The sequence below is a fragment of the Harpia harpyja genome, chromosome 16 (assembly GCF_026419915.1).
Source record: "Harpia harpyja isolate bHarHar1 chromosome 16, bHarHar1 primary haplotype, whole genome shotgun sequence".
NCBI classification, from domain to species: domain Eukaryota; kingdom Metazoa; phylum Chordata; class Aves; order Accipitriformes; family Accipitridae; genus Harpia; species Harpia harpyja.
In genome coordinates this window covers 32673714-32691864 of record NC_068955.1, presented here as the reverse complement: position 1 = coordinate 32691864, position 18151 = coordinate 32673714, and the positions used below count along the sequence as shown (strand labels likewise).

Sequence of the window (18151 nt, the reverse complement as noted above, 5' to 3'; positions counted from 1 at the left end):
TTTCCAGTTGGGTACTGGCCCCCAAAAGCTTTTCATAATTTGAACTTGTTTGAATTTTGTTCTTCCTGCTTCCTTTTTCTTTTTTTTTTTTCCCCTTGTCTTATCAGTCTCAACCTGTCCAGATTTATATCCTACAAAGGTAAAGTGCAGACCATCTGAATGGCAATAAACCAAAGTTCAGCGACCCAGCAGTAATGCTCACCATCGCTGAGTAATTCAGAAAGGGAAATACTGCCGCTGGCAGGACGGCGATTAAGATCAAGTGAACAGGCACAGTCCGAGTCAACGTCACCCTCCCCCAGACTATTTACACGTAACTTTCCTCTCGCTGCAGATGACCAGAAGTAGGAACTATCTGGGACCCAAGATAGTTCTAACCTCTTCATGTGTTAGAGGTGGTGTCTGCCAGGAGAACTAGAGCTGCCACCCAAAGCCGTGAGCTCCATCAGATTCCCACACCAGCAAATACAAAGCAAAACACAAACCCTGACCCATCTCATTGTTGTGGACAATGCAAGTGGCTTGTCCTAGTCTGCCGCTCACTCCTCATTACCACCAACAGGACTCCTTTGGGGTCAACTCCTCATCCTACCACGGCTGGCAGGAGATGGTTGGCAATAAGGAAGGCACTGGTGGGTGCTGCCCTTGGTCCAGACGTTGCTCACAGGCGGTCACAGAGGGTTGGGGCTTAGGCCAGGATTGTGACTTGTGGACACAAAATCCTCCAAGTCAGGTTTGGGGCTTTCAGTGGTAACTGTATGGAGGAGAAAGCAGTGGCTCTGCCTTTGCTGTCTGTGCTGCAGATAAACACATAGGCGTCCATTTGCCTGAGCCTGAGACACTCCTTTCATCAGTAAATTCACTTTATAAAAACACTGGGGAAAGGAGGAGAGAGAAAGGTAATTGCACCCACGACATCCCTTAATAAATCACAGGCTGGAGCCTGCTCTCATTCCTGACACTGCTGCCTCTTAATTATAGCTGTGTTCATCTAAGGAGACAGAGTAGGAGAGCCAGGCTTTATGCAGAAGGGAGCACTAATTAAAACCTTTCTGTTCCCTAGAAAGATATTCCTGCTTTCCTCCGGGGAAGAAGTGAATGGACTTGTCTCTGGCCATTCCCACAGGTTAATCTGTAACACTGACTTTCACGCAGCAAGGCAGTTCATCTTGTTTTCAGTGCCTGATGCTCTTGGCATTGCTTCTAGGTTGAGATATGGGACTTTCAAAACTCCTTGAAGAAGGAAGAGGAATAACATGTATCCGAGTAGCGTGTGCAGGTGTGGATGTCGCTTGCCTGGTGTAAGGTTAGGTAGTAGGGGATAGCTCCTCAGTCGATGTACACTGATTACAATAGTTTTGCAAATTGTCCCTTGCTGAGACTCCAGCCCTTAATATCTGACACAGGCAGGACTTCTGTGATGCAGAGTGTGTCCCAGACTGCACCCAAGCAAACCCTCTGACTGGAATTAGATGGACTTCAGCAGGCTTGATCCATGCTCAGATCTGCATGAGAAGAGTCAGGTCCCTCAGGCTGGTGGGGGAAGGAGTCTTGTACCACCAGGCACTTGAATGCTACCATCTCTAGATGATCTCCAGATGGGCTTGGTACCTGACCACGCAGGCAGGTGCATTGCCGATTCACCTCTGTTTTTCCAACAACTGAGAACACAAACCCTTTTAAGTTGCAGGAGGAGAGTAGTACATCTGAGCTACGGAGAGAGCAATTTGCCCCACTGAAGTCAAAGGGCTGATGCCCAGACGGTGTAAGTCAGCATTCTCCAGGTGGCCCTACAGAGTTTCAATAGCAGAGAACCCAAGCTGGTGAAGGGTGGGTCCAGTCCAGCATCCAGATGCATGCACACTCCAACCAGGTATTCAAATGAAGCCAGAGTAGGCTGCATGTGAATAACATGCAGAAAATGTTGGGTTGGATTTTTTCCCCCCTTTTTTGCAATAGAAGGGGCAGGGCGGGAGAGTAAGTGTGACATGAAAGGTTCTCAGGGTTAACTGTAGATCTGTAGGGCTGTCAGGTTTGTTGCTGTGAGCTGCTACTGCTTGAAGAAAAAGTTGATAGTTTCACCAGCTGAAAAAAAAAAAAAAAAAAGCCAGAAAAGCTGCAGCTCAGTCAAATGAGCTGCTGCGCTAAACTAGGCAGGAGCAGGTTCCACAGGATAAATTGAGAGTAAATGTACCAGAGTTCTGCTCATTGTTGGTCTTTGCCAGTATGAGCAGGTAACACCCTAGGTGTGGTCGGGCCATCAGCTGCCTGAGCAATCCTCTTGACATGGAAGCACCCTTTTCCCACTGCTCCTCTGCGCTGTTGCGTCTGCTCTGAGCTTAAAAATAAAGAAGGAAGGGCTCCCGTATATGTGACTTAAGTTACGAAACTTCCAATACTCTTCAGCTTAGAAGAGAGCTGAGGTGCTGCTCTCCTCAAGATCTGCGATACTGCCCATGGCATGGAGACAGCGAATAAGAGAACAGTTGTTTACTGATAACAGAGCTGGGGGGCATCCCATGAAACTGGCAGCTGGCAAGTGTGTCATAAACAAAAGGAGATGGCTGAGCACACCATGCAGAGCTGAGCTGCAGAGTGTCTTGCCACAGGCCATTCAGGATGTCAAAAGTTTATGCAGGTTGGCCAAATGCAGTTGGACAAATTCAGGGATGAAGAAGGGTACCAAGAGCTCTTAAATCCCACTGCTGGAGGCTAGGAAACTTTGCAGAGAAGCTCCCTGTGTGCCTGTTCTGTTCTTGTCCTCTCCTCTGGGCACCCACATGTGCTACAGCCATGTGTGTGCTCCTAACCTGCCACCCGAGCAGGAACTGAGCACGAGTGATGGGAGAGGTGATGGACTATCCCATGACCAGGTAACTGTCTCTGGCTCCTCTGAGCCAAAAGGGAGGGTGGAAGGGAAGAGAAGAGATCTTCTCCAGCCCCAGTGACTGCTCAGTGGAAGGAAACATTGTGCAAGTTTAATCACAGCCTAGGAAGTGAGGACTGAGGGTGGCTGGAAGAAACAAGCCACAGTCACATGCAAACTAGACCAGACAGGTCCCCAGAACATCTGCTCCACACCTGGCACAAGCCCAGAGACACTCCTGCTCTCTGCTCCCTGCCTGCCAAGACCTTCTAAGCAAACGGTCAAAGGTTAGAAGAACGATCTAAAGCAGTGGAGAAGACTGCAAGAGAGATCTGGGCTGTCACCACCCTCGGCAGTCCCTGGCATTTTCCCTAGAGCGCGGTGTGTGATGCTAATTCCAACATGATCGGTCCTTGCCAAGACAAGTGCATGTAGCTGCCAAGATGCTGCTCACAGAGGCCACGCTCCGCTTCAGTGCCACATGGGTGACTGGCACTAGGTCCTCTTGTCTCAGAATCCTGTCCCCCAACAACCTGAGCTAAAAGGGAACTTGGTTAGCTCATGACATCCAGCTTAGCAGTAGGCTCACACTAATCTCTTGCCAACAGTTAGTCCCACAGGGCAGGACTGAGAAGGACCTGGCTGGGGAGCACCAGGAATAGCATTTTGTTGTAGCCCAAGTGAGCCCCACCAGCCAAGATGCACCAGGGCTGCATATGCTGAAAGAGCATCTTCATGAAAGGCTGGCAACATCCTCTCACAGACGGCTGTGGCCAGGAGGGGTGCGTCCCCACCAAAGCCAGGCCAGGAAGGGGAATTACTGAAAGGGCTAAAAATGACATGTATGTATATTTATCTACAGTTGAGGGAAAACTGTGCAGGAGGGCTGGCTACCAGGGTTGTGTCTCTGCTGTCAGGAAAGCTGGTATTTGCTGAGGTGGAGGATAAATGACTTTGGTTTCTCTGTTCAGTCAGAGGCTCCCTGTCCCTCTCAAAACCATGTGTATTCCTGTGCTCTGGGGGCCACCTGCTCCTTCCTTCAAAATGACCTTCCCAGAATGTGCCAGGTCCTTCAATGTGCACGTTGAGACACGACCCTGGTTCTGCAAACCTTTCCTTGCTCCAGAGGTGACCCATAAACCTGTGGCTCCTTTAAGGATCAGCATACCCTAAAGACAGTCCAGTGAGGAGAGCTCACTGGTTTTAAACCACGGGTTGTGGTAAACACCACCCCTGCCTCCTCCTTTGGCTGCAGGAGAATCCACATGGCCTGTCTTGGCACAACTGTGTGCCAGCCTCCAACTGCCCCAACCCTTGCAAACACAGCTTGCCCACCTGGCATAAGAGAGCTTTCTTGCTCCTTCCCCCTCTCCCCTTCAAGGGTCAGAGGGTCATTCAGGCCAGAAGGGACCTCAGGAGGTCTCTAGTCCAACCCAAAGCAGGGTCAGCTCTGAAATCAGAACAGGTTGCACAGAGCTTTACTCAGCCTGTTCTTGAAAAACTCCAAGAATGGAGATGGCACAACCTCTCTGGGCAACCTGCTCCACAGTGCTGAGGTTCCCACAGCAGAAAGCGCCTCCTTCATGTCCCCCTGCAGAGCTTTAGCTTTTTGGGAGTGGAAATCCCTGTGCCAAGCCCCTGTGGGCATGCAGGAATGGCTAGTGAAACCTTTCCTCTTTAAGACATTGCAGGAAACTCTTCTCTCCCCTTCCCAGCCCTGATATCACTCCTGGTTTCTCCTAGCCCAGCTAACAGGCTGCCCTCACAGACTCCTGTCCCAGGCCTCTGCTGCAGGGACCAATTGTGCTTTTTCCTCCTTGCTCTTGCAGGAGATTAATTTTTTGCAGCAAGATTGTTAAAACATTTCTGCACCATAAGATTAGAAACTGCCATTTAAATTCTTTTGATAAACCCAGCCTCACACATCCTTCTATTCTAAATGAAACAAAGGGCAAAGGGAACGTATTTTTTTGGTTTTGGAACATGTCTCATGGGACTGTTCTTGTTACTGTGTAACTGGCTGTTCATGCTGCAAAAATCCCTCCTGCTGGCCTCATCCACAGAGCTTGGTAGCTTTACTGAAAGCCCAAACATTGGATATCAACCTAGATGACAGATAATCACCCTGTAAAAGCCCAGGGTTTACCTGCATGCATGCAGGGGGAGGCTCCACAGTTGGCAGCGATGCCGGCTTGAGCCGTTCCCAGCCACTTGCACTCCTGTGATGCTCCTTCGTCAGCAGAAGGGCTTGTGGGGCTGGACTGTGAGTCAGATTCTGGAGCTGATCTGGCTGGAAAATAAACCAGCAAGTTAAAAAAATGTAGGTGGGGGGAATGGGGTTCAAGCCCCATTGGTTCCTGCTCTGGGTTGCAGTGCTCCCACACACAGTTGCTGGGGATGAGGTGGTGGCCAGGGACAGCAGGAAAGTGGGAAGTGCTGAAGCTTGAAGCTGCTCCTGGAACCAAGACTGTAACTTGTCACAGTACAGTGCAAGTTGCTAGGAGAGAATCAGGACCATTCGCTCATCTTTAGCCCAGGTTTCAGAGTGAAAATCAAGCAGGAGTTTAAAAGCAGGAGAGGGGAACTACCAGAATAAGATTGCTGTATCTAACAGCATCCCTAAGGGTTAATATAAGGAATCTCTCTAGCAGACTTTGCTGACAGAAGGCTCCAAATGCTACAGCTCAGTCAAGAGCCACACACAGGACAGCAAGATGAGTTGCTTAAAAAGAAGTTAAAGTGAGTGGGCAATGAATGAGCCCATTTGGATCAGCTGCACTTGTGTCCATTCCCCATGGGAATGCCAGGCACTGACTGCTGTGCTTCCCTTGATGGACAGTCCACTCCTCTTTCCAGCTTAGGAACCTGCATTGCACCTCTCCCCCAAGCCACAGTAGCTCATCCCCTTGTAGTCGTTCGTGTATTCCTCTTTGTGAAGTTGTAAGTTTTTCTAGTGCCCTTTCACTGATGGGAGCAGAGCCCTGCAGAGTCTAAAGGATGTGCTGAAGGAGACACAGGTCACACCGGTGAGCTGAAATCTCATCTCTGATATGCAGTTTGTGTCTTAAGAAAGGAGCAAGTTTCCTGCATAGAGTTTTTGAGAGTAACACCTGGTTCTCGTCCCCTTGCTGTTTTCTGTGACTGTGTATCTTGTCTTCTGAATCCAAAGGCAGGGCAGGGCTATCCTCAGCTGGGTGTGAAAGTTTCGTTAAATATTTTGCAACAGAACATGCTTTGCATCAGCAATCAGCATTACGGTTCCTATGGGGACTCTCTGGGAATCCAAAAATCTAAGCGTTTTGCAGGTAAAACAAATAAATGACTGGCAACAAAAGCACATTTTGATGAACTCCCATTTCTGCCCTTCAGAGATGACTGGGAAGTGATAAATCACAGTCTTCCATACAGAATTTTATCTACTGTAACATATATACAAAAATACCAAAAACAGAAAGAAAAAAGCTAGATTAGACTACTACTAAAAAATGCCCAAGTGCTGCTGCATGGACATTTTTTGCTTATTCCCACTCTCAGCAGCACAGCCCACTCCCCTAAGCCAGGTGGATGATATACCCTTGTTCATCCAAGCTGCATCCGCAGCCGGTGGCAGTGCCCTGAGACAGGAGCCCAGCGATACATCAGCAAATTCTCTCCAGCAGCAAGCCATGGTCTGCCAGCACGGGCATTTACTTCTGTCGCGTGGGCTGGGCCCAGTTCTGGCTGCCTGTGCTCCTGCTCCAGTTCCCATCACACAAGCTGGCATCTCAGGGCAATCTGGGATAAGAAGGTTGAGGAACCCAGCAGCAGCCCCTGAACAAGACCCTGCTCACCCTGTGTGCTCGCAGTGCTTAGGAGATGTGGCTGTTGCCTGCATCAAAGGAAAGATGCCTGGTCAGAGCCCCAGGTGCATTTTGAGGGGCTGAATACACCCTATAAGAAACACACCCATCCCCTGCCGCACCAAAAGCTGACCTGAACCCTGCCATGTCTCTGGGAGCATGGTTGCCACCAGGTCACTGAGCTGGTTAAACTGATGTCAGTTTATTTTCCTGCAGTGACACTCAGAGCTGATCTCCCATGTGCCAAGTCTGAGCTCAAATGAATTGTTAGCAAGTGGCCAAAAATATACAGACAGGATATGAGTAGGAAGCACAAAATGGGGTGGGAAGAGATGGCAACGAATGTTGTGATTAGCCTAAGAAGGCTGGAAAAGCCTTAAACATCAAACGTGATTTTCAACAGATGAATCTCCTCCCTCAAATCTTCTGCCCCACTCTCCCAGCAAAAACCCCAGGGCGAGATTTACAGCAGGAAATGAAAATTATTGATGCGTTAGCTTCCCCAAGCCCCAGCTGCTGTAGGCAGACATTTGGAAAGGGAGTAGGGAGCAGAGTGAAATAGCTACTCACTGGTATAGGCAGAGGGAGATGGCTGCAGCCCTCTCCCTTTCTTTGGGGAAAGATAGAATAGTGTGACCTTCCTATGCAAGGAGATAAGTATTTCTTGGTTCTGATTTACCAGTCGTATTCTACATCTTGCAACCCCAGAGACTTCAAGATGACCATGCTGGAGAAAAACTGAAGCTAACCATGGCCCCCGAAGTGGCTCTCAGCCTAATAACAAGCTTTTCTCTGATGGAGAAAAAGCTCTTGGCACACTGACTGTCCTGCTACATGCCTGAATTTCTGCCAGGCAAATGAATCAGCGTTTCAGGGAGTGACCAAAAATGCCCTTCCTTTAGGAGGAGGTGGTGGAAACATCCCATCGATCTCAACACCTCTGCCTTGCTCATGAACCAGTCAACATGGCAGAGTCCATTTACAAACAAAACTCCTTCTGCCCCTCCTGAGGGTTGGTGAGGGACCAGCCATACCACCCAGTCATCTTTCCTGGAAGCATTTCTCCTCCATTTGGGCCTGCAGTAGCCAGGCAAGCGCTATTCAGGTTGAAGTATCAGAGTCCTCCCAGGGCTAAAGGCCTTTGCTGAGAAGTAACGTGGAAAAAGAATCGGCTTGCCAAATTTATCTGTTAGGCTTTACAGGTCTCCTGTAAAAGCAGTAACAAACTAGGACTGCTGAGGCTAGCTTGTAAGGACTGCACAGTATTAATATGAGGTGGGGTCACAGTGTAATTACACATTAAAGCAATTGTTTAATGAACAATTAAGGCACTTGAGTGATTAGCTCAAAGCAGTCATGACAGCAAAGGCCAATCTCTTACTTATCTATATGGCCACAGCTGGCAATAAATGACTGATACCCATTAGGGTCTAACAAGGACCACCCAGGTATTATTAGTGTGTTGTTAGTGTAAACATGGCAGCTGATGGTCGGACCAGATAGCTTTAAAGCTTCTGGAAGAAGCAGTTTTGCTATGGGTGCTCTGCATAAACACACTACCACCTTTCAAGCGTGGATGTGACAGCCCTGAGCCAATCAGCTTTTTTTCCCTGAAGTCCCACCAGAAAGAACACTTTGCTGTGCCCTCAAATCAGAGCTTTAACATCACTGCGTGAAGCAGCAGGGACAGCAGAAATCCTTATACCTTCTCCATCCCCAGCCGCTAGCCCATCCTGTCCCACCGGTGCCAGCCTTTTAGTGAGTCTCCCAGCTCTGTCACAAATGCCTTCAAGCCTGGAAAAGCCATAAGAGAAATGAGAGATATTCTCGCTATACAGCGAAGTGCACGTGAGGAACAGCTCTGGGAGTTGGTGCTTGCGGCCAGGAGACACGCTGCCAGTTACGCACAGGGTTTTGGTGTGTTGCCTGAACACAGAGGCCATTCAATGCCCTCCTTCAGGCTGGGCTGGAGCAGAACAGGGCAGTCCCTTGGGCCGTTATCCGTCCTGCTCTGGAATATGACACACACATGCAGAGTCACTCGCTATTTTTACTGGCCTGATGTCTGAGTCCTGATTTCTACACAGAGAAAATAAAAAGGATACTTTTCATCAACAGAGTCAGTGTCAAATCCTTCCCCCCTTCTAAAAATCATAGCTATAACCCCCTTGCTGCCAGTGATCCAGCTCCCAGAGTCTTGCACCAGGCTAGGAAAAAGGGATCATTTGGGGGGGGGGGGGGGGGGGGGATTGAATAAGGACGCAGGGCAGGGAAACCTTCAGCGTGACAACTACCAGTGCATTTCTTCAGCAAATTTTCTGGGTACCAGGCACGCTAGTCTAAACCATTTAATGAGCTTTTATAAAAGATACACTCATCTGTCTCCTTCCATCTTTCCAAAAGCACCTATTAATATTTGGCACACTATTTCTGGGCCTGGTTCTCAAGCTTGCTAACCTGCAGCCCAAGCGTAGATAATGTTCAGCTTGGTACCCCTGGCAAGAAACAGGCTCAGCAGACACACAGCAAGCCCCAACCTGCTCTGTGTTTTCCCTCCACCTGGCTTCTGTGGGATTCCTCCAACAGAGAGGAAAAGTGTAAATTCAGGAGCTGTGACTCAGCACGGGGACTCTGCAAACAAGTCTTGCAGAGGGGTAGTGGAGTCAGCTTCCAGTTTTTTTCCCAAGATCTTAGAGATTATGGCTATTTGTGCCTTTTCCCCAGGTATTTATAGAGCAAGGCCCTGTCTAGACTTGCTTTCGGTTGTGTTTCTTGAAAGAAGGTTTTCCCTTCTGGCAGGAATATAAAAGCTCCTAGTTTGGTTCAGCTAGTCTGCAGAGCCTTCATCTCCCACACCAACCTCTGTGGGTACCAACAGCCTCCAGCACTGCCTGGACTCCTCACCTGGACCTAAATTAAGGTCTGTTTGCATATCACATACAGACCGGAAAGAGCCACGCACAAGTGTGTGTGTATGTGTGTGGTTGGGGGGGGGGGGGTATGGGGGGTAAATTCCCATACTTTCTCTAGGTAGCTTGTGAATCTTGCATCAGGAATTTGTAAATATTGGCACTTTTGCTCCATGGTATCAGTTTGTGTTTCTGAGCATTAACTCCCAAGCCTCCATTTCAGCCCGTTGGGGGACCAATAGTAAAGCCAGCAGATGCATTGCCTCCAAATCTCTAGTGCAATCTAGCAGGGCTCTGTGGTCTCCCAGGGACTGCTCATACCAAGCCCAGCTGCCAGAAAAGCGTGTGGGTGTTCCCCTCTTGATGCTGGGAAGTCCGCCTAAACATTTTCCCAGGAAATACTTTTTAAGCACAAATTATTGTTTCTGAGGCAGCAAGTGAACAAGGCACAGCCTACTTGGGTGTGATCCTCAGCAATGAGTATAAATCTTGTCCTGATGCTCTGCAATATTTGGGCACAGCATGGCAGGGCACAGCGCATAAGGAGGGGGGACTCAAACAAAAAGTGGTAATCAGGGTCCATCAAAGCTGGCAGAGGGGTGGCCGTAGATCTGAGGTGCCTCAGTCTAAAAGAGCTGCTGCCTCTTCTCCCATGGAGACTGAAGAATGCTTGGTTCTTCTCTGCTCTGACCTGTGCTGACCTGTTGGGCTGGGTTATATTTATCCAGGTGCTTGTCTCCTGGAGAATCTCTGCAATGTGAAAAATCCAATGTACAGAACAGGGAGTGTTTCTTCCAGACACCTAGCAGGTTGTATGCACCGCATATGATTCTAACTAGTGTAACATGCTACACGCCATGCACACCCTGAAACTACAAATACATTCATTCTCACCTCTTCCATAGGGGCCTGTGATCTCGAGTGGCTCCACCACTGTAAAGATAACTTGAAATAGTGCCTCCCACAGGGTGGGAGGACAACAGGGACTTATCACTTCCCAAAACTTGGGGCACTGTAAAGACATCATCAAAGATAAGAAGAGGGACTCCTAGGGTCACCAGACTCTCTGAGAAATATCAGTTGGCTGTTTCCCTTTTCAAAGCAGGAATCACCAGCAACAGGTTAAAACAGTCATGAAGTTCCGACTTGGTCCCACTGAACCACCATGATTTGCAAGGCCTGATTTGCAAAGACAGGGTTTGGAAATTTCAGTCTTAAGATGGGACAAGAACCTTGCTTGCTTGCTTTTACAAAGGAGCAGCAGCAACAACAACAACAACATGTTCATTTGTTTGGCTGTCAGTCTCTTTGGTCTGGATTTGGGTTTCCCCTGATGCTTTCTGACTAACCCAAAGATGGTTTTCTTTGAGCACATGCTCTTGGTAGAGACACTACCAAGCAGGTCTGACTTTGTTTTGGTGAGCCCGGGCAGGCATCCCTACTGGCAGGTTCAGAAAAGCAACTTAAAGCAGGAGAAGGATGGTTTCATCATTAGGGCACTGGAGCAGGACACCATAGACCCAGGTTAAGTTCTCCGGTCTGCCATAGGCTCCCAGGGTCCATCTCACAAGCATTTTAGAGATCTAAACCAGATCACGTGAATTTAGATCTCTTGGTGCCACATGAGGAGCACTGAGCACAAAAATCTCAGTGCCTCACCAATACCCAAAAGCTGTTTTGTTAGTGGATTGATGTGGGATTGCAGCCTTGCCGAACTGCCAGGTCCTTCAATACGATCACAGTGGGCAGGACAGATCACGGGAGTCAGCAGGATACTCTCAGTGGCTGGAGGGGGCTGTCTGGAGCATGGACAGTATCGCAGTGCCTGTGCTCCCTTTGCTCTTGTGTGGGTACAAGCAGACTTAGCTTTGCAGGACAGTCCATCAAACAGCTTTCACCAGCATGACATTCCCTTATGAAAACACCCAGCAACCCTAACAGACAGTGCTTTGTTGTCCTGGGAAGTTTAAAAGATAACATCATGTGGTCGCCAGCTAATGTTTCTAACTGATGCTTTATGTTACTTGCCGAGGCTTTTTCTAATCTAGCATTTCTGCCTGACCCATCCAGTTGGCACGGGCAACATGCAGAGACAGCAGCACCCTCATTATACCTGCCCCCTCCCGCCCCAGGCAGGACCCCCAGGCAGCATTTCCATCACATATATTTCACCAGTGCCCAAGCCCCATAATCTGCTTGGTGCAGTGACTTCCCTCATCGCGTCCTCAAGCACTTCATGTGTGCTGCAGAATGAAGCAATTCCACACCACCACCTTTGGGTTGACTTGACAGGGCATAACATACTTTGCACGTTGGCATCATTCCAGGTGGTCCAACTTGGTCAAGAAATGCTTTAGGCTACAGACATCAAACCTTATTTGACCACTTTTTGTGACACATCGGTTAAACCATCAGTATCAGTATCAGTACCATGGCTTCAGGTAGGAAAATATGTTTCAATACTAGCTGGTGGGCAATTCGGAAGTCCTGTCCCACTGGGCAGATTTCAGTGGGATGACTGATGGAAACAAAGACAAGGTCTGTTAGAAATGGGTTAGAGCATGCTAGGAAAAAGTTACTATTACTCCTAGGTAGCTTAGCAGTTTTTAAGGTTTTGGGGGTTTTGCCATATTTTTCTACTGTTGTTCCAGCAAAAGGTGTTGCATTTTGACCAGCATTTCCCCATCACTAAAATCATATATTCTAACGGCCTCTGATACCAACAAACCTTCTCCAAGACACTCTAACTGATTGCAGTCTTAAAGGTACTCTTAGACCCATAATGAAAAACAGTCACAGACACTAGATGCTGCCATTGTTATTAACAGTGATGATAATAATAGCCCTAAAAAAGACACTAGTATTTCACATTTTCAGGTTGTCCAATCTTCACCCAAAGTCCAGAATTTTTCACAATCCCTTTCTGTGTGCTGTAAGAACAAAAATGTATGACCACAGCAGACAAGGGAGAAGCATACCTAATAAAAATAATGTACGACAATAGCAGCGATCGGCCCAAAGAGAAGAGAGAGCTATTATCCTTTTCCCTCCCACAGACCTTCTCCACCCTTGTAACATTGCAGCTCCCTCTTCAAAGAGACTCAAAGAAAGTCAAAACAATGTATGGCCCGCTTCCATTTGCTATAAAAGTACAGAAATGTAGCACAGACAACAATGCCAGGCTCCTATCACAACTCTGTGTGTCTTCAGGAGGATATTTGACCTCCAAGGATAAGACCGACCGGAAAGTCAGGGAGTGAGATTTCCTTTGCTTTAAAGTACAATACGACTTCACCCACCTCGATGTCCTTTAGCATTGACTTCTGCTGACCTCCCTAAGGCCCTCTGTTTCAGCACATGAGATCTCCGGGCTTGGGATGGGTCACAGTGCCAGGCTTTAGCCAGGCAGTTAAGCTTCCCCTGTAAGTCCCCCCAGCAGAAGCGTAGTGCTGCCGTCTGTCCCCGTGGCCAGAATTTGAGCCTGGCTTAGCTGCTGGAGCCCCTATCCCATTAAACATCATGCTCACGTGGCAAGGCTTAGCTGGCTTGCTTGGTGACCCATGGAGAAACACTGCCCTGCACCATCAAGAGAGTGGGTGATGGTGTAGAAACTGGATTTGATACATCTGAGTCAAAGGCAAGCCCTGCACAGCCACACATGCACGGCTAAATTTGGCTCTCACTTCCCTTCCTATGCACGCTCGCCCCGCTGGGGAAGGAGGAGAAAGCAGCCGCACCCTGCAGGGAGATAAGAAACCCTCTAATCAGGGAGGCGTAAGCCACAGCTGAAATGACAGCAGGGAGAAGACAACCTGTGTGTCAGAGGTTGCAGACCGTCGGAGCTCTTAGGGATGCCCCCACGGGGAGGGGGAAATCTAGAGAAAGCCAGCCACTCGGCCACAGCCTCATCTTGTCTCCCTCGTCTTATCTTTGGCTGTGTCCACATTTAGAGGTGAAGTACTCTCAGCCCTTTCTTCATCTTATTCAAGTTTGGTTGTCTCTTGATTTGGCAAAATCATTATAAAGTCTCCAACCCCTCAGAAATGTGCACACCCGCCCCCCCCCCCCCAAGTCTGCCAGCTAGGATTCAATTAATATCAGGCAATTTAAACTGAATTAAAAGTTCTGGCGTGAGACTCTGTCCTGGTTTAACTTGGCCAGCATCACACCACACCCTCATTTCCATTAACCCAAGTTTGAACACAGACATGGCCCTTAAAGCAGCTGTAAGAACTAGGCAAAGGTTAAATAATGAAAATAGCATGAATAAATAAAAAGAAGGGAGCCCAGCAGGATAAGGACCTGCTGACTTGGCAGGCACTCACACTGCTTCCAGTTTCATGCCCTCTTTTGAACACAGGCACCCTGGAAGCGAGGACAATCTTCCAACAGTGCTGGGTGAAGGGAGGGGGGACATGGGGGTTTACTGTGTTACAAATGCTGAGATGGACCAGGGATCACTCAATCGGACATGGAGGTTTACTGCGTTACAAATGCTGAGATGGACCAGGGATCACTCAATCGGACATGTCAGAAGGAGCACTTTATAATCAGTCCCTCCCTGAAATGTCAGTGGTGCTAATGCATTACAGCTTCTGCTTGGCCAGGCGGAAGACTTTTGGAGCGTCAGGGTATAAATGGGACTGCAAGCGGCACAGAACCATTCTGCTGTTTCATGGGTGGTGGGTGTTCCCACCACACACTTCGAGCAGCATGTTGGCAAGTCATTCTGACACCTGCGGGGTCCACTGGCGTTTCCACTAGCCGAGGTACATTAGCTCATCCTGCCTTTCTCTAGGGAGCCCAGCTTATCCTGTCAGTGCTTTCTCATTAACTACCATGAGATAAAGAATTGGCTCATTTTATGGCTGGTCTTGCTTCACCCACGAAGCTGCGCAGCAACCATTGCCACGGGGTCTGCTCCTCTGACAGCCACATAGGGTTTGACCAGTTGGGTCCCTCTAAAAGCAGGAGCAGATCCCCAGAGTTTGTCTTTTGGACAGAGCTGATGAAGGAGAAACAAAAACTAGGGTGATCTTGGCTGCATCCCTGGTTCCTCCTGTTGTTTCACGGCTGGGGCCTGGGAGCAAGCTCTGACCTCCACGGGCCAAACTTGGTGCCACTTATCTGCTGGAGCAACCTGGATTTCAGTCCGTTAAGGACACAGCCCTGGGGCAGTAAGTGAAAGGGATCCAGAAATATTACATTAATATGGAGAAACATTCCCAGTTACGATCAATCAGCCATGGGACTAAAGTGACTGGATTGTGTAAACAGACCAAAGCTGGGTTTATTAGAGTGCGCTCCCTTTTCTAGGTATCTTATGCTAATGCACACAGAGATCTGGGAGATAGGACCAGTTTGAGGACTGTAAAAGGAAACCAGCAGACGGCTATTAACAGAGGAAAAATTCACAGGTACCCAAGCTTGGGCACAGGGATGGGTTTTATTACACTCAGAGGGTTTGGCAGAACACCAAGTTTCTATTCTAACATGTATATGAATTTATATCTGCATATGTGTGTGCGTGCATGGACTTTAGTATCAACCACAAGAGAGGTGAAAAAGGGAGAATTTAATATACTAGCTACAAAATGCACTTCAAAGTACTTTCTAACAGTGTCTCAGTGCTGAGGAGTATTACTGTGACACAAAGCAGGCTGAAAGCCATAAGGCTGAGCCCAAAACATGCCGGGGTCCACCATACAGTCTGTGCATACACGTGTGTGTTTTGTGGCTGTGCAATGCTGTTAGCAGTATGCAACCATGCAGCATACACAACAAGCCGTGTACTTCACCTAGAGTGCTGGATCTTCACATAATATATCCCTCTGACAGACGTGCAGTTTTGTTAAGATGAATGAGAAAACTCTGTATCTGCCCTCACCTCAGGGTGAAACACATGGAGCAAAATACCACAAATGAGTGTTTCCAACACAAGGAATAAACACGGATATGTAAGGAATCTAGGGCAGCTCTGCTGACGATACAACAAGCCCTGCAGCAGAGACAGTCAGCCTCCAGAGGGGAAATCCCAGGTGCCAGGGATGACTCCAAATTCCCTGGGGATTAACACACACTTTAGCCTAAACTCAGGTAAGAAAAACCTTTGCGAGGCAGCTCCACTGCTTGCCGGGGATGGCTGTCACAGCAGCCCCACGGCACACGCCAAGCACGTTCAAAGGTCGCCTCGCAGGAAATCCCACTGAAGACACTGATTAATTTCTTCCTTCAGGCCAACGATGAGTATTTTAAAGCTATACCTTTGAATTCTGACAATCATATAATGAGGTGAGCAGGGTCCGACCCAGGCAAAGCAAAAAAGAGGCGCTGAGTGCCCAGCCCACAGACAGGCACCCCCTGAACTTTTCAAAAGTGAATAAAAAAAACTTGAAGACTTTTGTCTTGGCTTTCCTTCAACTCATGCACTGAAGCAGAGGTGAATATCTTGGATGCCAATACAAAGCATCCCCTGAGGTTTTATTATACCTCGTTTCCCCCCCCCTTTCTTCCCCCCCCTTGCAGTTCTGCTCTCAGAGCAGTGCCTGGATCTCTCTCACATCTTCTCTCACATTATTCATAATTCTCATCTGAAAGAGGAGGAAAAAAAATATCCGTGAACTGAGCCTGTCTGCCTCTCACCAAGCACTCAGCCATCACACTAAATTTTTCTCTATCCTTATGCTGCCACTGGAGCAGCATTCACAATTATCTCACTTTTCTCTATGCAGGCAATACCCTGGTAAGGATACTTTAATAGATGGTATAGAGCTTAAAATTACCACATAACAAAAGATAATGGCACTCTAGGCATGAAAAATAACTCAGGATACTTACAGTCATGAGCACATGGCCATAGGGATCCATATGGTTGTTAATGGCCTCTGACAGACCGTAAAGGCAAAGGCTGCATCAGTCCCTGCTATACTGTAAGCAGGGTTGCTTTGCTAGAAAAAGACGAGCTGAAATACCACGAAGTCGGGGTGTTCCTGGAAGGGACGGGCAAGAGGGGAGAGGTGGAAATAGGTTTTGGAAAGGCATCCTGGGTTGTGTCATCTTCAGCCCAGGTCAGAGCTGTGAGAGGTGTCTGAGCCACGGGGCAGAGAGTGGCAAGAAAAACCCATTGTCCTTGCCTGACCGCTCTCATCTGCCCATGCTGCTGCTTGGAGACCCCAAATCAGAGGCGGGGAGGGCAGCACGCACACAGATAAATCATCTGATAGTGTGTTTTTTAGTCACTAACCCTGTCTCTTCTGCTTCTGCTGCAGTTGCCTGTCCTGTGAAGCGACATGAGTCTCAAGGGATCCCTCAGCAGCAATCCTGGCTCATCAAAGTAAGGATCTCTATGGTGGGCTTCCTCCGTCTCATGGCTGAGCACCACCACTCCTTCCTACCAGCCGCGGGGATGCTCCTAGCAGTCCCATTTGTCCCCCAAATCCCTGGTCTTTGTTTCACCCTTCCTGGGCACCTCACAAGCTGTGGCCATAGCCAGCATGACTGCCTCAAACCTCATGTGCTCTGTGTGCTGTGGCTTGGTAATGCTGCGTTAGGTGCGGAGAGAGGAGAGGGACACAGGAGCCTCTCCACCTGTGGCTTGGGTGCTATGGCAGCCCATGGCAGCTTCCCAGTGGAGCCAGAGCCACCAGCTCTCTCCCTCCTTCCTGCACGCTCCTGATCTCTGGAGAGGAGGGTGTAGGTGTATCAGCACTGTGAACTACTGCCTGCCCTCAGGGGGACATGGTGACAGAGCAGAAAGTAGCCACTGGCCACCAACTGGCTCACTGCACCATGCAGGACAGCCAGACCACAGTGCTTGAAACCCTGAGGTCCTGCTTTGATCCTCCTCTGCCAGGCCTGAGCTGGAGAAAACACTCTTATCTCCTGGCTGCACACTCCTACGCACAACCCAGGCATGGGGGTGGGGGGCCCACAGGGGATGTAACCCATGCTTAGAGACCTGACACCCCAAAACTCAAGTGTTTACACGCAATTACGTCCTTCCACATTTTTACATGGGACACGTTCTACATCTAAGCACCTGCCTTCAAGGGCTCTGAACAACCTGATCTAGTTGAAGATGTCCCATCTCATTGCAGGGGGGGTTGGACTAGATGACCTTTAAAGGTCCCTTCCAACCCCAACGATTCTATGATTCCATGATCTCAAAAGAGTCCACTAATAAGGGATCTTAATCTCAGCACTTACACTGCCTCATGTTCAGGTGGACTCAGGTATCACATGGAGGGGTCTCCATTTACCTGCACTGCTTCCAGTCACAAACGCACTTATCGCTCACTGGGAGCCACTGTCCAGCCCCTCCAGAAGCAACGTCCTTCCAGGGGACACTGCGCGTGAAAGTAACTCTAGTGGGGACAAGCCTAGATGGGCTCCTCTGTCTCCTGTTTCCAGCTGCTGGGTTTAGTGACGTGTGCCTCTGGTGTGGATGACAGCTAGGGTTGCAGAGGGAGCCGCCAGCACGGTCAGACAAGCAAATGTTTTGCCTGGTAATTTGGAGTTGCACCATGTCTGATGGACAT

General features: G+C 48.8%; 1 protein-coding gene across 1 annotated transcript in view; it reads left to right on the top strand.

Moving 5' to 3' along the window:
• Positions 1 to 18151, top strand: part of EPS8L2 (EPS8 like 2) — a 68630-nt gene that overhangs the window by 5227 nt on the left and 45252 nt on the right. The window contains exon 2 of the mRNA XM_052811974.1: positions 16883 to 16947. Coding sequence (XP_052667934.1) covers positions 16904 to 16947 — 44 coding nt within the window. The 5' untranslated portion in view covers positions 16883 to 16903. The remainder of the gene's footprint in view (positions 1 to 16882; positions 16948 to 18151) is intronic.